This window comes from Gymnogyps californianus, chromosome 22 (assembly GCF_018139145.2).
Source record: "Gymnogyps californianus isolate 813 chromosome 22, ASM1813914v2, whole genome shotgun sequence".
NCBI classification, from domain to species: Eukaryota; Metazoa; Chordata; class Aves; order Accipitriformes; family Cathartidae; genus Gymnogyps; species Gymnogyps californianus.
The window spans coordinates 325,333-351,798 of record NC_059492.1 but is presented as its reverse complement, the minus strand read 5'-3'; the positions used below and the strand labels follow the sequence as shown (position 1 = coordinate 351,798).

At 38.9% G+C, this 26,466-nt stretch overlaps 1 protein-coding gene across 2 annotated transcripts; it reads left to right on the top strand.

Annotated features, from left to right (window-relative positions):
* The first annotated feature begins 250 nt into the window (after positions 1 to 250).
* On the top strand, positions 251 to 26,466 carry HNRNPR (heterogeneous nuclear ribonucleoprotein R). Of its 2 annotated transcripts, none has more exons than XM_050909821.1 (11): positions 251 to 315; positions 6,771 to 6,939; positions 9,249 to 9,367; positions 9,794 to 9,901; positions 10,610 to 10,723; positions 17,950 to 18,126; positions 20,784 to 20,919; positions 22,035 to 22,240; positions 22,947 to 23,096; positions 25,213 to 25,334; positions 25,527 to 26,466. In XM_050909821.1, the coding sequence occupies exons 2-11, from the start codon at positions 6,783 to 6,785 to the stop codon at positions 26,137 to 26,139; spliced, it is 1,902 nt and encodes a 633-aa protein (XP_050765778.1). In that variant the 5' UTR covers positions 251 to 315; positions 6,771 to 6,782; the 3' UTR covers positions 26,140 to 26,466. The 2 variants fall into 2 exon arrangements, with proteins under 2 accessions (XP_050765778.1, XP_050765779.1); XM_050909822.1 differs by having other exon boundaries at positions 253 to 315; positions 6,774 to 6,939.

The following is a 26,466-nucleotide window of genomic DNA, read 5'->3' as shown; positions in this document are numbered from 1 at the left end:
CTGCCCCTTTAAATCGCCCCAGCTCCGGCCCTACCGGCGCGGCGGGTTGAAGGTGCTGCGCGATTGGTTACGGCGCCTCCCTCTCATTGGCCTTCGGGAGGAACGGCGCGTCCCGCCTCCCAGGTCTCATAGGCGCCGCCGGCTGCTCGTCCAGAGCGTGAGTTCCTGAGTGGGTGAAGCAGTGGTCCCTGGAAACAGTTCCGGGAAACCCCGCGTGTTGCCGGGGTCGCGCCGCCGTCCATGAGGAGAAGGAGGAGCGCGCGCCATTTGCCGTCGCTGCTTGGGCCCGAGCTGCGCCGCGCAGGCCCCGCTCCGGTGAGTCCCCGGGAGGCGCCGGGGGCGCCGGGGGGCCGCCTCGCGTGGAGGGGGGGCGCTCCGCGGCCGGGGGCGAGGGCCCCCGCGTAGGCCCCGCGGCGGGGCCGGCAGCCGCGGGACTCTGGGTAGGCCCGGCGCTGGCGGAGGCGGGCCCGGGGCGCTCGCGCCGCGTAGGAGAGCGGGGCGGGGGCGTCGCGGGGCGCCGGCCGCGGCGTGTCCGCTCCGCAGGCCGCGGCGGGGCGGGCGGGCCGGCCGCGCGCGGGAGCTGGCGCCGGGGAGCGGCCCGGGGGCGGGCCCTGCGGCCTGGCGGGGGAGGGCGGCTCGGCGCCGCGGGGCGGCCCGGCCCGGCCCGGCGCGGGCCCTGCATGGGGAGGGCGGCGCGGCCGCGGGCAGGGGCTGCCCCCGCTCCGCCCGGCCGTGCGGAGGACGTTTGCATGTGGCGGGGAGCCGGGACGCGCTCTTCTCGCGGCGCTGCTGCGAGGGGCAGCGGCGGTGCGTCCGCTGCGCGGGGAGTCGGGTCCCTTCTCGATCCCCTCCCGGCGCTGCGGAGCTGCGATACCGGAACAGGTCAGGCGCCCTGGCGGGCAGCGTCCGCGGCTGCGGTCCGACCTGCGCTGCGGTATGCCTGCGGGGACCGAAGAAAGCTTTCAGCAGAAAACGCATAGCTGTTGCAGCGCGCTCTAAAATCTTGCGTAGCGTATGTGGTGATAGAGGCGGCTGTAGGGAGGGAAAACCGCACTGCACCTACTCACAGCACTCAGGTTCGCGCTTAATACTTTGGTTGAGAGAGTAACACCTGTCAAATGCTCCGAAGAAGAAATTCTCCAGAATTTTGTTGCTAAGACGTTGTTTTTCTTAAATGATCTTCTACCAAAGGCCTTTACCGAATCTTCAAACGTTTTAGTTAAATACATCATTATTAGTATTATTTTTAAAATAAGGCTCTAGTTACTGGGTCTTAGTGGCCTTGTTACCTGTCAGTTTTTGAAAGTGGCTAATTATGTACTTGAGCTATGCTGGACTACTCTTTTTGAAAAAGTTGCTTGGATTCCCTTTCTGCCGTATACTACACTAAAGGATCCCGCCAGCAGTTTGTGCTGCGAAGGATGTTAATGCTCATGAAACTGTTTTTTTCTTTTTTTTTTCCTTTGAGATTACACTTAGTTTAACGCTGATTTTTTTTACATGTCTTCTAAAAGTAAAGGTAATCTAACCAGAATTCTGCATCTTGCAGTGCAATATTTTTTTTTTTATCTATGCAAACTGCGGTGTTTGCAAACTAGCAGAGTCTGCTTGATAATTTTGTATCCTAGAAACTGTATTTCCCATGAGTACTTAGTATCCTTACCTGTCAGTTTTTCTGTTTAGATGTGAACACTGTTGGAACAATATTTGAGCCTCCTGCTAATACTCACTAGTTTTGTCAAAAAAAGCAGTACTCCCTGCTTTCTTAGGCAAAGATCAGAAAAATTCTTTGAGGTTAAATTCATCAGAACAAAGCTCATTTTTGTTGAAGTGTTGCTTTGGAGTGCCGCAAATGTTCTTCTGTACAACCCAAACAACCTATGAATGGCCAACTCCAGTTAGAAATGAGCATGTACAGACTTTGTGGTTCAGGTTAGCAAAATGTAGTAGCTGCTGATGCAGTCAGTGTTGTATTTTAATGGCACTGATGTGCACTTTGCTAACCTGTTGTGGTAAAGTCATCTCCCGATGATACTTGTGTAGATACTGAAGCATAGTTTCTGTACAGGCTGTGCTAGTCTCTTGCTTAGCATCGTGATGGAGGTTCTCAGATTTTTTCATTCCATGGGGTTATGGAGTGGGAAAGGCTCAGAACTCTGTGCTGGAGGGGTGAGGGTGCTAACTACACTTCGTCGTAAAGATAGTCTGCCACTGAAATGCTGGAATGGAAACCTGGCTAATGTGTAAAGGTCTTCAGGGTGTGATAACTTCAAAACAAGTCATCTTGTATTCATGCTAATAAACACTTAGTATATCATAATTAAGCTATTAAAATGTACTTTCTGTGATTGAATAAGCTATGGTACAAAAGAAGTGGCTATAATGCCTTCATGTAAAAAATAAAGGGATGTGCCAGTAATGTTTGTGAACAAGTGAGGCTTTAATAAATCCCCGGTTCAGTCGTTTAATGTGAGTTCTTATCTTCCCCTCTCATGTGTTTCTTATGTTCCTGTTTTGACAAGACCGTTCTTGAAGTGTAAGGCATAACTATAGGGACTTCACTTGTTTTCTTGTGGTTTGTTAAACAAAACAAAAACAAACAACCCCTCCCAAAAAAGACTTCCCCCTCAATGCTATTTTTAATGTGGTACCACTTAAATGCTTGACAGAGATAATATATTGGACAGAAGGAATAGTAACATAAGCAAGTTGAATGACTTTGGTGCGGAGTTCCTATGTATGAATTGGTTACGCTTCCTGTGCACCTGAGCTAAGCAAGTTTAGTTCCTCCGTGAAATGAAAAGTTACATAGCAGAAGGCTGAAAACAGTATTGATGTATAATCACTATGAAGTTCGTTATGGTAGTTCGAGATATTGTCCCTTTGCCAGAAATTGCCAATCCTTTCATTTAAGCTGTTACTAAGCATGTTTTGAGTTAACTTGACTGTGAATTTATAATTAATTGGATAGAGTTATACTTAGATAGTCTGTGGGTGGCAACCTCTGTTAGAGGCATGGTGTAAAATACAGGGAATAGTAACATCATGGCTGTTTAACCAGTGGTTGTCGAATTGAGGCTGAGATCAAGTTTCTGTTTTCAAGATGCCATATGCTGTCAGGCTCAGGTGCGTGTTAATTTTTTTTTTTCCCTAGGAAAAATACTATTTGAGCCATTTGAGTTATTAAATATGAAAAAGAAGGTTGTTTCTGGGTAATTTAGAAGCACCTGTACTTTTAACCTCCTACTTGTCGTATGATTAGAGCTTAAAAAAGGGACTAGTCACTTTGCAGATTACTCTTTTGAGATGCAGGTTTTCTAGCTGAAAGATAGTGGATGGCTAAAAACGTGTTTTATATCGTGAAGTAGTCATGGTCTTCAGAAAAACATTGTTGGCAACAACAGTGTGAAGTTTGAAACAAGACAATCCTCCCCTTCCCTGTACACACAGTTCTGAGGTGGTAAAGTTAGGTAACCTCTCAGGCACCAGTGGAAATTCTCCTTGCCTATGTAAAGTTGCCCCCAATGTGTGTTTATTACTGCTGCTCATTTGGTAAGCAAGTTTTCTGTACACTGTTTTAAATTCATCCATTTCTGCATGTTTTAAAAACAAATACATATCCCACACATACTAATATACATAATCCTTTACTTATAATCCACACTTAAAATCTTTTTGATTCAACCAGTCTCCCTCTTTTCTAGATATTTGAGTTACTTAATGCAGCTGAAAAACTCTTGAGTGCGTGCGAGTGCTCTTCTGTGTGGCCTGGCCTGTCATAGGCTGAGTCACATGGACACACTGCGCATGCAAACATGATATCACTCCTCTTTTTCTTTAATATGCTTTTAATATTTTTTTAGAGGAGGAAAAAAAATGTTAATGAAATCATTGTGTTTTTTCCTGACTGATAAAATTCAGTTTAAAAATGTTTTTCTTGATAGCTACATGTAGCTGATGTTATCTAGAAGGAGATCTAAACAATCTTTTTCAGCTATGAATTTCACCCATGTATCTCTGCTGAACTCAGGGTGCAGATTCAGTATTGTAAGAGATGTAATTTTGCTTGTTGGTGATTATTCAGGAAGAAAAGTCAGTCTAATCTCAGATTTCAGGCCAAGCTTGCAAAGCCAGCAGGGAATCTATTACTATAACTGTGAAAAGAAATATATTTCTTCTGGATGCTGTTGGGACCTGAATATTTTGACAGCTAAGTCACTTCAAAATTTTCTGGAGTAAATTTCTTTAAGAAAGTCTTTTAAATTAAGTTTGTGTGACAGGAAATAGCTAAAATTTGAAAACTGAAACTGAACTTTTCTGGCTGGTGAACATGCACTGCATTTGACTTAAGTTCTGTATGACGATACTAATCCTTAAGGAAAAATAAACCATACAGCTAGTGAATTAAAATGCTGAGACTTAATTTACATTGTCTAAAAGCCTACTTAAAAAAGCATTTGATCAGCTGTGGTGCTGTGTAGTAATCTGATACTTAGGGGTTAGATATTGCTCCACACACTGGTGTATGTTTGTGATGAAGGTAGATACCTTTTCATGCTGTTAGGCTGCAAATCTTGCCTGTCAGAAGTTTGAGTTATTGAACTGCAGATGAGGTGTTTCTGCCTGGACACAGAATAGCTGTCAACCTTTTGTTCAGTTATAGGCAACACTGAGAACAGTGCTAAACTTTTGGGTATGTGACACTTGAAAGCTACTTCACAAAAAAAATGCCTGGGACCATCACCATAAGCCATTGAAGTTTAGAAGGTACTTGTAGAACTCTTCCATATTTGTGTATTGGCTTAGCCTCATAGTTCTTGGTGATTTTTTTTTTTTTTTTGTGTACAGAGAAGACAATAAGTGTAAGTAACTGATTTGATAAGGCAGTAAAAAGGTGAACGCAAAAATAATCCCCTCCGTATATCTTTTTTGTGTATATCATCCTATGCATTTTTGAGAAGAGGGATTGAGAATCATACTGTACCCAAAGCATTTTCAGCTTTACTAAACTCCCTCTGCCTTGCACTGTTTTAAATTTGAGATCTTGCAGAGGCTATCTAGGAAGCAGACATCTAGCTGATTTTTGTTTTCCATGATTTTTGTAACCTATAGAAACTTCATGTTCAGTTAGTGTTTTGAAAGGTCAGTTAATACTTGTAATGATAGGTAAGCGTTATTGTAGTCTTCAGGTAGCATTTTTTTTTCATCTGTAATTAGGCTATAATCATGGTTGCTTTTAAGTAAACTGAATTGGTTAGAAAGCAGTTTCTCTTCGTCAAGTAACAGAATGTGTGTGTGTATATATGCGCTATGTAGCTACAGAAAACTTCCTTTCTTTTCCTCCCTGATTGCATGAAGAAGTGGCATCTGACAGAGAACAATGTGAGGCTGCGTTACATCTCTCTAAAATTGCCCTTCAAGTCAAGACAGCTTTAGTAAAATCATTACTTTTCTGTCTGAAGAAAAATGATTATTTTTTTTTTTTCCTTGCTCAAGCTTGCAAATCTTCATAGGATATCTTCCAAAAAGTTCGTGAGCTGTAGTCTAGAAGGGATGGGTATACAGGTGACTGTTAGAGGTGTGGTTATGTTTGGAGACTCATTTTGCAGCATAGTAAATAGCTTAAGGCTTCAGCGTTTTAAAAAAAAACTGTTCTTGAATCATCTTCATACCTGTATTCCAGTACTTAATTGCATTGCTCTGACCATGCTGCATATGTCTATCTGGTTATCATTTCACTGCTGATCATCGATTTCTTCCCTATCTTTTAAAGCCCAAGGCTCATTTCATTTCTGAACTTAACAGCTGATCATCCTAATGTTCTCTGCTGGGTAGTTGAATTGTTTCTTGTCAGCCTTTTTATTTGAGAGTACTAAATATCAGCTGGCTGGCTAATTGAGAAATTGAAACTGTTTTTAATGAATTGGGCAAAGCCCACTGGAATTGTCTGAGAAGATAGTTGTGCATTTTTCGGTGCACATATTTGGAATCAGTTTGTTAATTCTGAAAGCAAGTCTTTTTATTAATGTAAGAACTGAAGATGCTGCAGTCATGGCTTCCTTTTAAACCAATAAGTTTTATATTATAAAAAAAGTAGCTGTGATTTGTAGAGCTCCTATTTGAGTAAAACTGAAAGCATGGAAACAGTTCAGTTGCAGCTTCAAATTATAATGTGCATTAGAGTGCAATTTTTCTCTTTCTGTCCTTACTGAGTTCTGACAGTGTCGTGAGAAAGTGTTTGGCTAGTCTTATGCAGCATGTTGGGTTTGAAGGAAGACATGGCAACAAGCCAAGAAAGTGAAAATTAGCAAACAAGTATTGACATTTTTGTACATTAAGCTACCCTGCAGGGTTATGTGTTCACTACATTTTAAACGATTGTTTTAAAAGTAGAGGAATGGGAAATGAAAATAGCACTAGCTCTTCTGATTCTTCGTTGAAGGATGTTGTTATCGTATCCCCGTACATTCTAGCTGCTATGGTAACCAGTTAACTTACTGACAATCAGCAATCTAAAGTTTAGACATCGTTATGTACATGAAGTACATTTTTTTTAAAATTATGTAAATTCTTCCATGTACATTTTCCACAGTATTAAGGGTTGTACTTTCTTTTGAAACTTAGATCAGCTGCATCCAAAAAGTATTAAATAAAACTTTTGATACAGGTCATTTGCAGCATGTATACAAATTAGTTTAGATAAATCATGCATTGTCCTACAAACTAGTTATTTCTGGCTTATTGTAATATAGCTCCTGAATTTTTTCCAGCAGCATAATAAAATGGCTAATCAGGTGAATGGTAATGCGGTACAGTTAAAAGAAGAGGAAGAACCAATGGATACTTCCAGTGTAACTCACACAGAACACTACAAGACACTGATAGAGGCAGGCCTCCCACAGAAGGTGGCAGAGAGACTTGATGAAATATTTCAGACAGGTATAATATGCATTTCTTGTTTCTGACTGGTTATGAAAGTGAGGGCATACCATTTTCAAATTTTTATAGATTAAGGTTTAAAAATTCATTGTTTTTGATCTGTGTAGCTCTGAATGTTTTGCTACTTTGACTTCCCTAAAGGCAAATTGGGTTTGACATTGACTAATTACTTGACACATCCTTAGTGTTGTATGTGATATCTTAGTTGCGTTAGGGCACAGAGCACTAGTTTCTTAGACGTTGTCAAATAAAGATGTATGTTTGAGCATACTAAACTGTACATATTTTTTTTTTTTTCCTTCAATCCGAATCATCATTTTGCTTTTACTTTTCTACTGTCAACTCCTCACAGTGGTTCTTAAACACTCAAAGGCTGGATAGGTGACTTAGTGAGGGAAGCAACTAGCTTGTCTTGCCTGGGACTACATTTGAATTGAGTCTGCCTGTGGATTTTTTTGTTCTCTCTAGTTCTGAGTGGACAGTTTAATCCATGTTGGTTATTACACTGAAGTGTTCAGTTTAACACTAACTGCTTTTCAACAAAGTTGAGCACTAAGCTATCTAGCAAATTGAGTAATACCTTGCTGGTAGCAAGTGGTCTCTGCAGCTTCTACAGAGGTTTCTTTATATACAAAGGTTTTTCTATTTTGTTTTTGTAACCCCCTTATTTTGTCCTATAGATAGAGGCTTCCTTTTCCTGTTTAGAGTGTGTTCTGTGAACAGATTTACAAGAAGCAGTAGAACTGCTCTATGTGCTGATCTTGAATGCCTTGGTGGCAAGATGACAGTTTTTGTTGAAAAGAGTCAAATTCCACTGATCAAGTGAAGGCAGTTCAAAAACAATACCTTATCAATCTTCAGTATGATACTGTGGCTCACGTGGGTGATGTCTTTTGGAAGTCATTCACAGTGAGCTTTCATCAAGCCTTTACCAGCTTTTATTGGCTTTAGACATGCACTTTCTAACTGTGGGTCACAATGATGTGCACTTGATGGTTTGAGAGAAGGTGTAAATGCCTGGGCAGAGGAACTTGTGGGGCTCTAACACGTGTTGCAGTTAGGTTGTGTTGTGAGGAGTTCTCAAGGGACTTAAAAGCTTTTCAGCCCAGAACCTGACTACCTAGTATAATTCCACTGCATGAGTAGCCTGAAAACATTTATTCACACTTCCTTAATGCCACTGAAGATGTTTGCATTGTGCAGGGGTTTGTCAGTGAAGCAAACTACTTTTGACACCTAAATTTGGGGTTGAACTTAGACATTTTTAATCTGCTGAGGTGAAAGATATGAAAGATACAGGTGCCTTCCAATATGCAGGATCACTTCTGAAATGTAGTCCTTGGGCTTGGCACTACTGTGCATTTTTGAAATCAAGTAGCAGTTAAATAATCTGTGTATTTTGGAGATCAAGCTGTTGCAAAGTGTGTGGAGTTCTTGGTATCTGTCCTAAATTTCACTGTGTAGTTTAAAAAGTGCAAATCTTGAAGTCTATACTTCTCACACTCCACAGCTTACGCAAGTGCATTACAAAAGGAAAGAAATAACCTGTAAAGACCCTTAAAAAGAAAAAGTGCTTCAGAACTGGTCCAGTGTTTCTTGGGGGAGTCTGTACCTGTAAAATTAACATTAGCCTTTTCGGGTACATAGCAGGTCTCAAAATAGTACTTTTTTGAATTCTGGCTCTTGGAACTGCATAGAGCAACAAAATGAGTAAAAAAAAAAATTTATTTTAGACATATAGGAAGTCCACTGATTTTTGCTTTTTGAAGTTGGAGGAAAGAGTGAACAAACCATTCTACTTCCTAATATTTTGTGGGGTAGAGGTTCATAAGTGTTTGATCGTCAGTTAGGTAGCTCCCTTTTCATGTACAGTAGGATACCTGTAATGTTCACGTGTCAGCTTACTCTAAAACAGCTCCATTCAAGAGAAGGAAGTGTGAAACTTAAAACGAAAGACAAACAAACAAAATCCAAATTATTAGAAGTGAGCCAGAGTTCATTGTTTCAAACCCTGGTGTGTAATACTGCTCTTATGCAGCAGATTGGATTCCTGAATGTTAGAAAACTGTTACACATGGGGTATAATCTTGCACATCAGTTAGTGCTTAGGTATATACATTTTAATTTAACTTTTTTCATTGTTGTACTCATGTTCTTTCATATGCTTGTGTAGGAATATGTAATTATATTAAATGTATAATTCTGTTGCTATGGAACGTAACTTTTTGACTTTAAAAGCAAACTGCATAGTTCTTAGTTTGTGTGAAATTCAATAGAAAATCTGTAACTTCTTTATCTTTAACTTTTAGGGTTGGTAGCTTATGTCGATCTTGATGAAAGAGCAATTGATGCTCTTAGGGAATTTAATGAAGAAGGAGCCCTCTCTGTATTACAGCAGTTTAAAGAAAGTGACCTGTCGCATGTACAGGTAAGGTGAGAGCTCCAGGAGTGTGAGCACATAAGCATAAATAGTGTTCTGGCACTATTGGCAGGAGAGTTGTAACTTAGAAATTCATTGACATTGCTGTATTCTTATATTTCAAACCCAAATCGCAAGACTGTTAAAAATTGCCTTAAATGTGCAGGTATTTGAGTGCAAAGCAAAAGCTCCCAGATAATAAAAATGAGTGTGCAATTGAGAAAATAAGGTAAAAATACTGTCTGGAATCTGATGATTTTTTCAGTCTGACAAATTTGTTCAATTAATTGTTCCATTTTTCTAAAGGATTTTTTTGATATTTTGTTTATTGCATTGGCTTGATATAGTGACCTCATGGTATGGAGTATAAGATTCAGTGGATTCCCAGGGCTTGTCATACACACAATTGAATTATTTTGTAAATTGTATCTACAGAACAAAAGTGCATTTTTATGTGGAGTTATGAAGACCTACAGGCAAAGAGAGAAACAAGGCAGCAAAGTACAGGAATCAACGAAGGGACCAGATGAAGCAAAGATTAAGGTAACATTTAGAAAATACTGATTATTCTGTACTACCTGATATATTGCCTGTACACAGACTGAAGTAATTTTGAATGTACTTAAAAAGCATCAATACTATCTGGATAAGTATATTCACACTGGGCTTTAAAGAAATGTATGCATGATAGAGATTCAAAAGAGAGAGTGGTTGTTTGAAATGCAGATCTTCCTGATTACACAATTGCCAAAATGTATGAACTTAGTGTTATGTAAGGTCTATGAAAACATTGGTACCTATTTAGGAATTGTCTTAGTTGTCCTTTTATCTTAAAGCTTTTACGCACTCATAAAGTTACTTTGAGACTGATTGGACATTTCAACAAGGTATTAGTATATTATGAAACTCTTCTGTTGTGCAAAAACCTAAGTACAGAGTGGGTGAAAAGAGTTGGCTGGTGTTCTGGAGTTCTTGGGGTACTACATATACAATGGAAAATAAGGGAAAAGAAAAACAAGTTCTTTCCAGTGATCTTGTAGTATAAAACAAATGTTGCTGTTTGTGGTGGTGGTTTCTGAAACCCCCAAAATAACAGGGTTTTTTTGTAGGTTCAGTCTGTCCATATATACCTTGTTATCAAAAGTGGCAAGGAGCAGATAAGGAAATGCTTACCTTAGGATGCTTTTTTATTCTTTATGTTTTTAACCCACTATCCTCCGCCCCGTAGCTAATGTGACAATTTTTTTTCAGGCTTTGCTAGAGAGGACTGGTTACACTTTGGATGTAACTACAGGACAGAGGAAATATGGGGGCCCTCCTCCAGATACTGTATATTCTGGTGTTCAGCCTGGTATTGGAACAGAGGTTAGTATATACAGACTAATCTGATTGTTGTTTTGTATGTTTGTGCAAACTGGTAAATAAATACTTGAAAATAAACTATATTACAAGTGAAAGTTTAAAGTATTGTAGAGGAAAGCATTCTTCTATGTGTGTCTCAGTCTTTCTGCAAGACAGGATAATAGGTTGAGGGGGGAAAAGCAGGTGGAATATACTAGGAAAGGCTATGTAAAATTTATTAAAATGTAAAATAGATCTTTAAATTGTCAGACTTCATGGTTCACCGTAAAGTTTATGGTCTGTCACTTAAAAAGTGACCAATGTAGGTATTAGCTGTATAGATAGGTAAAAGCATGACTCAAAGGTATTTGACTCTGTTTACAACATCAATGGAATTTAAGCGACAGTAGCAAGGTTTATTTCATGCAATGCGCTGAAAGTGAAAAAGACTTGGATATTGTATAAAGATACTTACATACAAAGTTTTGGAGAGGACAACTGAGATTAGTAATTATTAAGGAGTTGTTTCTTTGCTTTTGTTTCAATCTACATGAAAACATCCTTGATGCTTGCGTGGACTGATAGTGAAACTACCGCACTGGAAGAGTCCATGTAGCTTGTTTTCTTTTGTAAATTTTTGCATTTCTGCATTCAGAAAGGTGGCTTAGAAGTTGTTTACCAACTTAGTGGTGCTGCCAGGGTGATTATGTGATGGTATAAAGTGTTATTTAATTGCACTGTGCCTCACTGACATTAGGAGACATTTCTTTACCGAGAGGGTGTTCAAACACTGAACAGGCTTCCTAGAGAGGTGGTCGATGCCCCAAGCCTGTCAGTGTTTAAGAGGCATTTGGACAATGCCCTTAATAACATGCCTTAGCTTTTGGTCAGCTCTGAAGTGGTCAGGCAGTTGGACTAGGTGATCATTGTAGTTCCCTTCCAACTGAACTATTCTATTCATGACTGAAAATACTCATCTTAAGTATTTTGTCCTATCGTAGCCTCTTTCGGAAGTCACAGGAAAGCTGTAAAGTTGGCTGTGCTTTAATACTATTAAGAGTATGTTTTTATACTTTTCAGTTTCCTGAAGCTTGCTAGAAGGGGTAACTTGTGGAAACTCCCTTAAGATAAGAACATAAATGCTTCTGCCATGAATCAGCATTAGAGGCTGTAGCAAACCTCAGCCAACTAGTTATAGAAACCATACCTCTACCAAATTAATTTATTGCTGGCATTTTGTAGGATTTAAAGACTGATTACTGCTTTAGACCTGCTGCATGGTTTGGCTGGCTGAGATGCTGAACACGTTGCTGAAACTGTTGTATGCTTTATTAAATTTAGTCTTTAGGTCTTTCTGTTGAGCTCTGAGACATAGTAATCAACAACTTAAACATGACCTTATGATTTGGTAGACTAGGCAGAGCATGTTTGAACACAAGTGATTGGATATTATTGTGGCACTTTTTTTTCCCTAGAATGAGGTGGGTATGTTTTGGTTTGTTTTTTTTTTTTTTTCTTAAGCTTTTGAGAACACTTCTCTTTTGTCCTCAACAGCTCTGGTTATACAGGAGTGTAAATGCCTCTTTTCTAATATTGTGGGTAAAAATATGAAAAAACACAAGATGTATCCCTTTGGATTGTGGCAGTGAATCTTTTGTGTTTGAAATTTATTTAAATAATACTGAAGCTGTCATAGCTTGTGCCAGCTCAGATATGTTGATGCCAGAGCTGTCACTGGTGTCAGTAATGGCAAACTTCTGGTTTTTAAGGATACCCAAGTACTGTTACTGATTTCAAGAAGATACATACTAGGTAGACTTTTTCCCCCCCAAGAAGTACGAGATCTTTCTACTGTAAATATTTATACACCAACTAATTTGTCTTTTTAAAACATAGTGGAATTTATTACATGTTAACTGTAGCTTTAACTCTCTTTCAATATGTACTTGAACATTGTGCAGTAAAACTAAAGTATTGATAAATAATCTCATAGATGTTCAGGATGTTGAACGTTCACAACTTGTCACAGTGAACACTTTGCTGAAAGGATTATGTGGGTGAACCTGTCCAATGTATTTTTTTCAAGTGGGTGGACTTTAAGAGCAGCTGGACCTTTTTGGAATGTGATTCTGTAATAAAGACAAAGTAGTTACAGCTTTGTGGAAGCTTGGAGGAGAAAATAATTGCCATAGGATTTGATATTAAACTTGAGCATTCGTTTTATTTAAAGACTTGCTGCTCCAATGTAAAGCATTTTGCTTATAGTGAGGTCACATGATGTTGATACTTGGAGACGTTTATGGGAGTGTTTATTGGATGAGAATGGAAGCAATTATTAGGGTGTTTCCTTCTCTTCTTACACTGGCTTTGTCATTTGCATCTGCAAACATTGATCACTGCTTATCCTCAAGGGGCTTGTACAATGCTCCTTTGTTTTGCTTAAAATTTCTAAGATCTTTTTTCTCTGCCTTTTCTTACCCCCGTTACACCAGCTGTTCTTTTTAAAGTTAAAGATGGTCGGAAGAGTTTTAAAGATTTTTTTTTTTTTTTTTTTTTTTTTACCCCCTTTTCCTTCCGAAGGACAAAGTCTAGTCAGTAAGCATATTTGGAAATTCAAGGTCATGATTGAACCAGTACATCTTGCTAGCAAGCTATGAGCAAATTTCAGTTTGGTTATGAAAATGCTTGAGCTGTGTATTTCCTCACTTACCTATTCCTCAAGGTTTTGGTCCCTAGCAGGTTGTTTTGTAGTTTACTCTAAACACTGAATACTCTCAATCACACTGTTGTGACTAGTCTTTGATACAGGAGTTCTTTTGGAGATTCTTCTATAAACCACCAGATCAGGTTTAAGAAAATGGTCAACTTCTTGAGCATCTTTCAGTTCATAGATTAGTTTTGCATCCTTTGAGATGCTGAAGTTTTTGTGTATACTGTCAAGAAGATGCTTAGAAGTGTCACAGTAAGGATGATTTCTAAAGGGAATATTCATATGCCATGAAGAAAAATAAATTCCTTGGCAGGGGGAAATAATTAGAATGGGTCCTTGAACAGAAAGATAGTAACTGATGATTTGCATAACTTCTCAAGCTCTGCTTAGGTATGCTTGCTCTATGCTAATTCTAGTTTATCATTTTACTAAAGTATGTATGAAAGCAATGCTGAAAAAATAATTTTTTTTTTTATTCTTAAATTCCTTTTTTTTTTTTTACACAAAACTACTTCAAGTTGTCTTATTGCGGTTTAAAATAAACCAGTTGTTCAGCAACATTGGAGGACACATAGACAGTAGTAATCTCTACATAGCAATTTCAGTAACTTTTGAAATTAAGTGCAGACAAGACAAGGAAAGAAGATGTTATAAATATTTCATTAAATTCAGTCACAGCAAGGAGGAGTTTAAGTGTATAAGGAACAAAAGGAATTTTAGTTATAAGTCCACTACTAGTCAGCGATGATAAAGCTTTCACTCAAACAAGACAAGCATTCAGTGTTTCAGTTGGGTAATGCTGGATGGTAAATCCAACATCGTATCTGTAGTGTCTGCATTTATGGGTAATATCTAATGAGATTGAGCTGTATTTGCTAAACAGGTTAAAATACATATTTTTCACTCCTGATCTTCAGTCTGCTGACTGAGATGCTTTTAGTTGTTAAATTGAGGAAAGCTGAAGGATCATTATTTTTATATATGTATATTTTTTTTGTTTAGAGGAGGGTGAAAAAAAAATCTGATATGCATATGGCCTGTCCAGACTACTGTTACACCAAAAATTAAGGAGGTGACTGATGTGGTACTTGATTTCCATCCTTCACCTTTTGGTGTAAATGAATATAATACCATTTAAGACATGTTTTGAAGAACAGGAGGCTTCATTGGTAACTGTAAAATACCAGCCCTTTACCCCACTATAATAGGGATAGGGGGAAAGCACTTTTCAAAATCAGCTCAGTGCAGCTAGCACGAAGACAATAATTGATTTAACCCTGTACTGACTGCTGGATTGGTTTCAGTTTTTTGAGGGGTCTCCAGAAAAAATAAGTTCTACTCCTAAAGTTTTGAGAGACTTCTATGTCAGTGTTTTTCAGTGGTGTGAAATAAAAACTTGAAAATTCTCTGAATAGATTATTTGCCCATAATGTGCTAAGATGAAGTGCAAGCTTAGATATCTAACTAACAGTTTAGACTGTATAAAATGGAGGAATTGCTACATATCCTTTTCAGAGCTGAAATTTATTGGATAAGTATATGATAAAACATCATCTTTGAATGTCGTTATCAAAAATGCAAAATTACTTTTAGTTCTGTGAGCGGTAAGTTGGTATTGCATCTGCTCCTCTTTGGATGCATGGTCAGAATTTGTAATAAAAAGTCAGAGAAGGGTTGTGAGGCTAACTTGCAATCTGGAAAATGTTATGTTACTGGAGATGTTAGGGCAATTTAAACTGCTTTTGTCCGTAATAAATTGAATGGGAAGAATCAGATACTGTAACAACTCTAACTTAAGAAGCAATGGTATAATAAACTCAGCAGGAGTTGAACTAGACAAAGCTTGTGCTGGATTTAGTACACAAATGGAATGTCGCTTTTGTACTGGAAGAACTGTGGGGGTTCAAAGGTTTTTGCACTGTGCCAGAATTTTTTTCCACTTCCATATTTTTTTTTTTTCAGTGAAGATTGTAGATTTGGATGAGATGAAGCAGTCATGTGGCCTACATTAATTAACACTTAAATCTGGCATTTAGGAAAGATTGACTGCAAAGCACATGAAGAGCTCTATTAAAAGGAGAGAGGTTTTGAAGAAGCTCTTGCAACGCTGACGTACACTTCTATATTAGCTTGCGATGACAACAGAAGGGGCTCAGTTGTTGAAATAAGTGAAGCATGCATCATCTAGAGTGCAGAAGTGGATTGTACCCCCGATAATGCTCTGTAAAGTTGTTCATGAAACTGAAATTGAATTTTTTCCTAGTTAAGACTTTTCACAATCAATCTTCTGAAACAGTAATAAGGAAGAAGTAAAATGGAGTACTTTGTACGTGTCCTTTAGGAAGCAAAACTGGAAAAAGAAAGTCTAATGGTCAATGATTCCAGCAAAGTCCCGGAAGTGATGCAGTTGCATCCTACCTAGACAAGATCTCTTATATTGTTTCACTGATAATGCCAGTTTCTGAAGTTTTTCCACAGTACTCTTGTGGAACTAAAAAATTAAACAAGACATCTGACATTTATGTTCTTTGGTATTTCAGCAACTTTCAAGCTTATCAACATATCTAAAAAAAAGTTACTGCCGATGTTTCTTCTGACCCTTGCAAGATGTTCACCTGGTGTTTGTCATGTCTGATATTGATGTTGTAGTTCATTAACATACTAAGTTGACGGGCTCAAAGCAAATTCACTTCGATGTGAGTTACTCCCACAGTGTTATCTAGTCGTTCTGGTATAGATGGAAGTTACTCTAGAATACAGGTCAGATATGAATGTATTCAAATTAAATCCTTAATTCTGTTTCTCATACTAGCTCCTTGAGTGTATTACCTGAACTGAACTGTAGTAGCAGTCTTGTGGAATTGTCGGTGCTCTAAAGTTTGTAGAGAGTGAGCCAAAGAGACTGGAAAGAAAGGAGAAAACGGAAGCTTTCAGGATGGTAAATCTTTGGTAAATAGCTGGAAAAGTAGACTTTGTTTGTATTTGGATTACGATTTTTTTCTTTTTCTCAAGTCGTCTGTTCTGGTGTGTCACCTTTAGTTTCTGCTGGAACAGTGGTGTCTGAAACAAAGAATTTAATGCAGACTTTCTACCTTTGACTGGCTTAAAAACAATTACAGTTTGTGGAGAGTTCAGTTGACAGTTTCGCTGTCTTAGTAGCAAGTTGTCTTGTGGATTTCCATGATGGTATCAGTTTTTTGTCTTTAAAAATTGCGCATGGGTTTTAGAATGAAATGTTCTGGATAATGACAATAGAAATACCTATCTGTAGGGGTTTCTAAGCTTTTCAGGGAGATGGGGGGGGGGGGGAAGCCTGTTGGCTCTGCCATTGAAGTTTTGCTCAGTATGATAAATCCATTCCTTTTTTTCCCCAATAGCAAATAAATCATGGTCAGTTGGCATTCACACTGAACTGAGAGAGGCTAAGCTAGGTGCAAGAAATGTTCTGGAAACTGAATTTCAGGAATATCTGTATAACATAAAGAAACATCTAAAGGTTCTAGCTTTCCTTTGGAGGAAAATAATTTGTGTTCCACATTTTTTAAATGAGAGTCATCATGTTCTCCTCATGGATTTGTTCATATCAATGCTTACATGGATGTTCTGAGTGTCTTTAGTTTTGGAATTATGTGCTAAGCCTTCAGTACCAGATGTGACTATGGCAAGACCTCACCTTGATGGAAAAGGTTGACTCCTCCTAGCTTTTTTTACTACAGAACAATATTTGAAGTTAAAATGAATAGAATATTATCTTCATGGGAGTTTGAAATGTTTTGCTTGTATTAGCAATTCAGAGATTTTGAGAACTCGGAGAGCTGCAGTGATTAAACTATTGGCGGGGGGGGGGGGGGGGGGGGGGGGGGGGGGAGGCGGGCAGGAAGCTTTCTAGGGAGACCTCAGCTGAAGAGGTTAAACTCCTTAACAAAACTTTACCAAAGTTTATTGTCATTGCTCTGTGTAAGGAACAAAAACATGAGGGCTCCAGATTTTCTCAGACAAATATTAAGACATTCAACTGGTGGAAGCTGGAGCAAACACAGACTAGAAATAAGATTACAGTATATATTAAAGATGGAAAATGTGCATCAGGCAATTTAAGGATTTTTGTAGGGTTTTTTTCTGTCTCTGTAGCTTTCTAATGAAGATTGGGTTACAGAATGATTTGAAAATACTGCAAGAGCAAGGAAGTGCTTGGCCTGTGTTAACATAGGATATGTGACTAGATAGTCTGTAAAGTCTTTGTTTTTAGTTGCCAAAATTATAACCAGGTAAGAACTATTTACCTCTTCAGTGGTGGAAATTTACAACCTCTTCAATATAAATAACAAAACCAGGTTTTCCATGTAAAACCTAGTATTAACAGCGGGACGTTTAGAAGACTTTGTAGGACATACAATAATGTTGGCTGCAGTGATGGCTACAGTGTTTCTGCAGTGATGGTTTATGCTGTGATGTACTTCCTTTCCCAGGAACTTTCAAGTATTAGAAGTGAGTTTGGAGTTCTGAAAAAGCTTTGTTTAAGTGTCCTCTTCCTTCTTAGGTTTTTGTTGGTAAGATTCCCCGAGACTTGTATGAAGATGAATTGGTACCACTCTTTGAGAAAGCTGGTCCAATTTGGGATCTGCGCCTCATGATGGATCCTCTTTCTGGTCAAAACAGAGGTTACGCTTTCATTACCTTTTGTAGTAAAGATGCAGCACAGGAAGCAGTCAAACTGGTGAGTAACTTATCTTCAGACTGGACAAGATAATGTAAACAGCAAGCATGTTGGTAGTCTCTTAGATAATGAAGTCTTTGAAGTGTTTCATTAAAGCATCCATTGACAGACTCAAAATTTTACTTAAAAATTGCCTCCTGATTTTATTTAGTATGTACAAATAAGGTTCTACTTTTAGGGCTGCAGTCTGCTATAGCCTACTGCAGTCTGCTGGAGAACTTGGGTGATTATAGTAAGAGCTTACTTGATTACAACTGGAAAATACATTCTTAAGCTTCACTGTGTTTAAGTTTTATCACCCTTCCTACTGTAAAGACCTAATTAGAGATGCTTTGCTGCTGCTGTGGAGGAGGTCTCTGACTCCTGCTCTTTATGGTTCACGGTGGCCTTTAGTTCTTTCCGATGGCAGTCATGCAGTCAGCTCACTACATGGAAACCTGACTTGGCCTGCATCTAGACGGTTTGGCAAAGGACACAGAGCAACCCCTAAAGAGTTAAAATGAGAGACAGCAGTCTGATTGGGGCCCTGGTTCATTTGGCCTTGCCTCTGCCTGAGAGGGGGAAGTAGAATTAGGCAGATCAATGTGTATCTCACGAGGTTTTGGATATGGCTGTGAAATACTGCTTGTACTTTGAACCAAAACAGGTGAAATGCTTTATCTCATTTGCCTTAGCAGAATTCAGCTGATCCTGTATGAAGAAGGGGGGCGAAAACCTAAACATCTAGTGAAGCTGTGGGGAAAAAACCAACCCCGAAACCTAGGGAAACTTAACAAGCACTTCTGTTGCATTGTAAAGGCTTCAGAAGGAGTCATTGCCTCTAAATGTTCCAGTGTTTGTTCCATCAAATATTTTCATGTATTTAGAAATAGTTGCAGTTGTTATGTTAGGCTCTTCCAGGGCTGGGAATTGCCTGTCCCTGCTTAGGCTGTTTTTCCTTTCTAGAACCTACTTGGATGTTTCCTGAAGGAGGTGAACAAAATGTATTTTTTGCAGTTGATTGCTTCTGGGTTTCGGTGTTTGAAGATGGTGGACATGAGTTACTGTCACTTATGAGGGAAAAATTGTTTTGAAACTTTTTTCTTTTTTTGACCAAGTTGAAGGTGCTCAGAGTTGTTACTTTAAATTTTTTCTGATTGAGGGAGATTAAAGGGAAGATCCTGAAGTGACAGGAGATGTAGCAAACGATGTGCCACTGATGGAAGACTGGCCTCCATACCCTGGATATTGCACCAAATAAGTGAATTTGTGTGAATATATTCCTTAAGTCCTGTATCTGGATTCCCTTCCCCCTACCTCCTCCACCCTACCATTATCTGGTAATGGGGCCAGGCTTGTATTTAGGTGAAATATTTTCCACAGACTACTGGGGGAAAGGAAAATGGGGCAGACACGTGCTAAATTTTGGAGCTAGTTAAACCTTGATAGAAAAGTGAGGTTCTTTCAGAACATAAACTTGAAATTTTTAAGTCTTGATTTCCCTACACCAGGTGGGCCTTCTGCTTGTGTTTGCAGGTAGCAGTGGGAATGGGATTGTTTGTAGGTCAAATGGCTTTGTAAGATAGGATATAATTTGAGAAGCAGATTCAGATTAAGTTCATGGCACTGGAACACAAAGTTTTATTGTGTTATGAATCACTGTTGCATGTGAAGCAAAATTCTGAAATGTTTTTGTTTAACTTAAAGTGATCTAGTCTGATAGCCTGTGGTACCTTAACATTGTTCTAGTTCTTCTTGAATATGAAGAAGGTTACTGAAGGTATTGTTCTTCATCTGTATGGCTATGTCTCAGCTAGGGTAAAAATGGCTGAAAACTTGCTTTTAAAGAATTGGATGAGATTTTCACAAGCTGGCTGATGATCAAATATCCATCCTCTTAGGTTGTGTTTGAAAATCCTACCTAAAACAAAGATGTCTATCTTGAATTTTTTTTTTTTTTAAAGGTTGAGCTCTTGTACCTTTAAAGACCTGTCAGGAAAGTGGTGTTCAGAGTAATCCATCTGTGGGTACAAGCATGAAGCAGTGGGCTAAATTTTTTTTAATGGAAGTTTTTTAAAACTTAACAGTAAAATTAGAGTCCTAGCACTAACAAGGTCCAAAAAATCCCTACTGTGGGAACCAGGTGGTGGTAGTGGTAGGGATGAGGTCACACACTGATTTAGACTTTTGAGTATCTCGCAGCAAATACGCTCAGTGTTTAAAAGCTATCCAAGTAAAGTGGAAGAACTCATAGTATCTATAGTGCTATGTATTTGCTTATTAATAACAGCAGCAATAACTGACGTTGAGTCCCAGCACAGGAAGCAGTCACCAGTTGTCTAGGAAGATCTTTCAAGTTTGAGATAAACAGTCGGTGAATGAATTTACCCCATGCAATTTGTATCTGGTATGTGTTGTTCCGTGTACATCAGTTTCTTTGTAGCTTTCCATTCAGCAGAACTTCGAAGTTTCTATGGAAAACCTAAGCTCGGCAATGTTCTTCCAAGTGAATGCTGACCCAAATACTGCAGTTCTAGTAATTCTCTTGCAATGTGAATTCAATATGCTATGTATAAAAGTAGTAGATCATGAAAAAAATAGCTGATTTTATGATTTTGGGGATCTTTTTATCCATATTATTGTGGATAAAGCAAATGAAAGGCTTTTTATTTTCTCAGTGTGACAACTATGAAATCCGTCCTGGGAAGCACCTTGGAGTGTGCATCTCCGTGGCAAACAACAGGTTATTTGTTGGGTCAATTCCAAAGAACAAGACTAAAGAAAACATATTGGAAGAGTTCAGTAAAGTCACAGGTAAGACCTTCTTAATGAGTTTTTCACACTGATCCCAAAATATCATTCAGTCTCTCTGTTTTGTAGGTCTAGTTATTTGAGAGATGTGTGCAGCTATCACTTAAACTATTTCCAAGTTGGATTCCAAGTTTGTTTCTGGTGGAAATTTTATATATCAAATGTATTTTGTGGTGGAGTGTGAAGGGACTAGTGTGTATTTTACTGATTGTTAAATGAATGATGTTGTAGGTTTACAATTTGAGATGGAAACAGCACAAATGAACTCGGAAAAAAAGTGAAGGTCCTGATTCTCTTACGTGTTCTAGCTTCCTGTTGAAGGCTCTGTATTTGTAACTGGATCTACAGTAGATTCTGCTCTCACAACTGAGAAGTTTTTGGGGACCCTCAAACAAATGTATTGTTGAGGAATGATGGGGAGGAGGGAATACTGAATCAGTTTAGAGGGAATGTTATTGTAGAAATAGTTAATGACAGATTAATTTCCGTCCCAGTTCTTCAGTGTTGTTCCCCAGTATATGCAGCAAGTAGGAAGAAAAGAAGTTAGCCCATCACTGGAAGGATGCTTCTGCTTTAAATAAGAGATGGAGGTCTTGATCGCTTGCTCTTATTCCTGTAGGAGAGTTTTAACCTACTGCTTCTTTTTTAGGATTGCTATTTGTAAGTACTTCAGGGAAGTGGTGACAACAGAAGGTGAATATTCATTTAGTTATCTCTCCTCTTGTTGGAGAGATGTGGAAGAAATTCTTTCCAGCTTCCCCTGGAGGCAGGGGAGATCCCACGTATAAATGCTGACTGCTTTTCAAAAATGTAAAAATGGTAAAACAAAATACAGAAAACTTAACACTGTGTGAACTGTTCAGGTTGATGTTTTGCAGGGCCTAATTGTGAGGTAAGTTTGTTCCAGAGAATTTCACGTGCTAGGTGACCTGTTTCTGGGTAATTTGCATGGGTATCTATTATTTGTTTTGCTTTTCTTGTGCTCCCTCCTCCTTTCAGGTGTTAAATTCAAAGGCTGTGTATTACAAAAAACAAGTGAAGGCATTTTAGAGTAGACTCTAGATTATTATTATTTTTTCGTTCCTTTTGAAGCTTAATACTAAAGACCTGTTTTTCAGAGGGTTTGGTGGATGTAATCTTGTATCATCAACCTGATGATAAAAAGAAGAATCGAGGATTCTGCTTCTTGGAATATGAGGATCACAAGTCAGCAGCACAAGCTCGCCGCCGCCTGATGAGTGGGAAAGTAAAAGTCTGGGGAAACGTTGTGACAGTGGAATGGGCTGATCCAGTAGAGGAACCTGATCCAGAAGTCATGGCAAAGGTAATTAAAAACTTAACTGGATGCTCTTGTGCTTTGGGAGGAATTTCTTTATGCCATAGTGACAAAGATTTGTTCCAGCTAAGCGATGCCGGTTTTGAGGCACAAAAAGCACGGCCTTTTTGTAGTAAGCCATGCAAACTGGCATGGTCTGAGCACTGCAAATTAGTTGCCATTTTAGGAGGTTGGGAACATGCTGTTGTAACCTACTGTTCACATTTCAACTAGCAGTGTACGGGGTTATCCTACTGGATTGGCACATCAGTCTGTTCTTTATCTGCTTCTGCTGATAATGAGTACTAGGTGGGTATTTTGTAAAATACCAGAGTGAGATGAAGGTGAAGTTCAGCGTAGAGAATAATGCGCTTTTTATCCCTGTGTTTTGGGATAACTCTTTGCTGCTCTTGAGGTCTATTACTAAAATTTTACTGGGATTTGTAGCATCCCAGAAGCAGAAAATCAAAGTTGGATATTCTTCTGATCGTGGAAGGGAACTGTGGAAGGAGAGAAGTTGTAGAAACTTCATACAGGTAACTACAAGGCTTTTTTTTGTTTTGTTTTGGTTGTTTGAAACAGGCACAGAATTTATAAAGTTACCCAAAATTTCTTAATGCAGAGAAGAAGGGAATAACATCTTACTAGTTTATGTTAGTTTCCTTTGAGGTTTGAGTTTCAAAGATTACAGCTTTCATTTTCATTTTTTTACCAGGTGAAAGTTTTATTTGTAAGAAACTTGGCCACTACTGTGACAGAAGAAATTCTTGAGAAATCCTTTTCTGAATTTGGAAAGCTGGAAAGAGTAAAGAAGTTGAAGGATTATGCTTTTGTTCATTTTGAGGACAGAGGTGCAGCAGTGAAGGTAGGTCGATTATTCTTTCCTAGCTAAATTGATGTGAGCAGTTTATTTTGTACAAATTTTAAGAAATTTCTTTACAGTAAATATCTAGATAAGACAATTTGTAGAGCCCATTTAATAAGGTTCCCATTGTGAGAATTTTAACACTAATAATTTTGTTCCTATGATTTCAGTAGCTAGGAGGATGTGAAACTTGCAAAGGACAAAACTGTAGCAAGTTAACAAGTAGACTGGAAAAGAGGTATAGACCAATGCAGGAGAGTCTAGAGAAGAGGAAAAAAAAAGATCAACATAGACAATTTTTCTGAGGAAACACTGGCAGAAGGTATCAGTTGTCTCTCAAAGACCCCTATTTAAAGGCTGTATGTAGTTTTGGAGTGACAAAAGTATTGAATAGAAATTGCAAGGTAATTAAAAAAATGCCTTGTGAAGGGGAGAAGAATGGCACTAGCAAATCCATTAATGCATTACCTATTTTTAACTCTACATGCTCCCTAGCAGGTTTCTTCTAAATGACTTCTTAACCATTGGAGGACATTATTGTAAGCTTCAAAGGTGTCTTCCTTTGTATCTAAGAGCAGTTGAGAAGGTTGTTAATCTCTGTTGTTTGTACTTCAGTGGACTGAATTCTATAGAAATCACTCCATTTGTTTTTTAAATCCATAGATTACGGGGGGAAGGAGGAGGGAAGGAAGTGTGTTGCACCTGGGAGTCTTGAGCAAGTATATTGTATGTGGTATATGTGGCTACATAAACAGTTCAAAGGCTCTTTACTCAATCTTATTAATAATTTTATAACCATTTAATTGCTTACAGTTTTCGTACCCACCAAAATAGGGTTTAGAATACTCTTGAGTTTGGCTTTAGGATGAATGTCACTCATATTTAATGAAGTTGAAGTCAGTTTGGATAGGTTTAGACCATGTCCAAGAGAGGGTAAGTCAGCAACACCTCCTGACATGTTTTATTGTAGTATGTCTTTAAACACTCTTCAGTCCCTTCCCAGTAGACCTTAATTCTGAATGCTCTGTTAGATTTGAGCAACTGAAAACTTGTAGCAGATGAGAAAAGATAGATCAAATGTAGTACAGCAGAGCATCTCTAATGCTCATCTTCTCTGAAACAAGCTGGAATACTACTACATCTGCCCCATGTGACTGATTTATGGCCGCTAAATTGGTTTATGAATTTTGTGAGATATTTTTGTGTATGGGTGTGTTGTTTGTTTTTTAATGAAAGCATTATGGTATTAACGGGTGGAATGCATGGAATTGGCTCATTGATTCCAGTGTCTACTTATTTTCATACCTTCTTTGAAATAGATCGCCATGATCTGTAAAGTTTTTGAGGCATGTAGCTGTACAGACATGTAAAGTCTTTGTTAATGCAAATATTAATACCCAGAAATGTTAAATGCAAAGCAGATAACTCCAGGTAAAGAATTGCGGGGGGGGGGGGGGGGGGGTGTTAGTCTTAAGCATGCTTTGTGTATGTATATTAAGTTCCCTTTGTGCATGCATTTGATAATTACAAATTGCACGTTACTTTTCTGGAGGATTCTTGCGTAACTTGATGAGATCACCAAGTTTCAGTAATTTTTTTCCCCTTAAGTATGTGTCCTCAGAAATACTTGATTTTCTCAGAGGCACTCATGTAGCACATTCAACTAGCTAGGAAGCCCAAATATGAAAATACTTTCTCTTGTGTGGGTGCGCTCTACCTGGCTTACAAGTGCAGTGAGTGTTCGTGTCAGTGTGAGTAGTGAGAACGTCTGTCAATGTATTTCTGAAACATTTCTAGGGGATATAGGAACATAAAAAGTGATGGTGTCTTGTCTGATTTTTTTAAAAAAAATAATGCTCAATATTTTTTAATCCCATTCTTTTACCTTATGATATAAAGAGAATATTTTTTTTTAAAATGCTGCTTCGCTGTAACTGGTGAATAAAGTGGGACTTGAAAGAATAATATGTAACATTCTGTTTAAGTAGCGCAGAAATGAAGCACATGGCATAGTTCAGCCTGGAGCAGCCCAACCATCTGGTTTCTTTCAGTAAGTTTTAGTTTCCTTCTGAATGGAAACAAATTTTTAGATGTTTCTCTTCTAATTTTTGTACAGGCTATGAATGAAATGAATGGGAAAGAGATAGAAGGGGAAGAAATTGAAATAGTGTTAGCAAAGCCACCGGATAAGAAAAGGAAAGAACGTCAGGCTGCCAGACAGGCCTCCAGAAGTACTGCGTGAGTGTTCATTCTTGCACTACTGTAATACTGCAGAGTGAAGTTCTGCTGTGAAATACGAGCTAGTTTAGAAGAACCTGAATGATTTTTCTTTTCTCCATGTTGTGTGTTGTTAATCAACAAGGAGAAATTTATACTTTATTTTGGGAGACTTTTGAAGAGAAATAATTGCATGTTTCTTTTTCTTAATAGGTATGAAGACTATTATTACTACCCTCCACCTCGCATGCCACCTCCTATTAGAGGCAGAGGCCGTGGAGGGAGAGGTGGATATGGCTATCCCCCAGATTACTATGGCTATGAAGATTATTATGATGATTATTATGGTTATGACTATCATGACTACCGTGGTGGCTATGAAGATCCCTATTACGGCTATGATGATGGCTATGCTATAAGAGGAAGAGGAGGAGGAGGAAGGGGTGGGAGAGGTGCCCCTCCACCACCTAGGGGGCGGGGAGCACCACCACCAAGAGGTAGAGCTGGCTATTCACAGAGGGGGGCACCCATGGGACCGCCAAGAGGAGCCAGGGGTGGGAGAGGGGGTCCTGCACAGCAGCAGAGAGGACGTGGTGCTCGTGGAGCCAGGGGCAACCGTGGGGGCAACGTAGGAGGCAAGAGAAAGGCAGATGGGTACAACCAGCCTGATTCCAAGCGCCGTCAGACCAACAACCAGCAGAACTGGGGCTCCCAACCCATCGCTCAACAGCCGCTCCAGCAAGGTGGTGACTATGCCGGTAACTATGGTTACAATAATGACAACCAGGAATTTTATCAGGATACTTATGGGCAACAGTGGAAGTAGACAAGTGAGGAGGGATTGAGAATATTGGAAACATAGAATTGGCTATAGCTCTACATCCTTCAAAACAAAATTGGCTTAATGTTTCATCCTTCAGTAGCGATTGGCTGCCATTTGTATTGGGCTGAAGAATCACTCTATTGTGTATATACTCGAGTCTCTTAGTTTTCTTTTTTCATAAACGCACTTGGACATTACTGGGCTTGCAGAATTCCTGAACTCCATATGGGGTTTCAATGCTTTTATCATTTTAGGCTTCATTTTAGCAGTTTAAAAGCAGGAATGGCACACTGTTCAATCATGATTTTGCAGAACCTCTGGTTTTGGACA

What these genes read in the sequence shown, in the direction of transcription:
- HNRNPR (XM_050909821.1), top strand. Translation starts at nt 6,783, where the DNA reads ATGGCTAATCAGGTGAATGGTAATGCGGTACAGTTAAAAGAAGAGGAA. An exon ending in CAGATGAAGCAAAGATTAAG is followed by an intron (nt 9,902 to 10,609) that starts GTAACATTTAGA and finishes ATTTTTTTTCAG; the next exon opens with GCTTTGCTAGAGAGGACTGG. An exon ending in CACAGGAAGCAGTCAAACTG is followed by an intron (nt 18,127 to 20,783) that starts GTGAGTAACTTA and finishes TTATTTTCTCAG; the next exon opens with TGTGACAACTATGAAATCCG.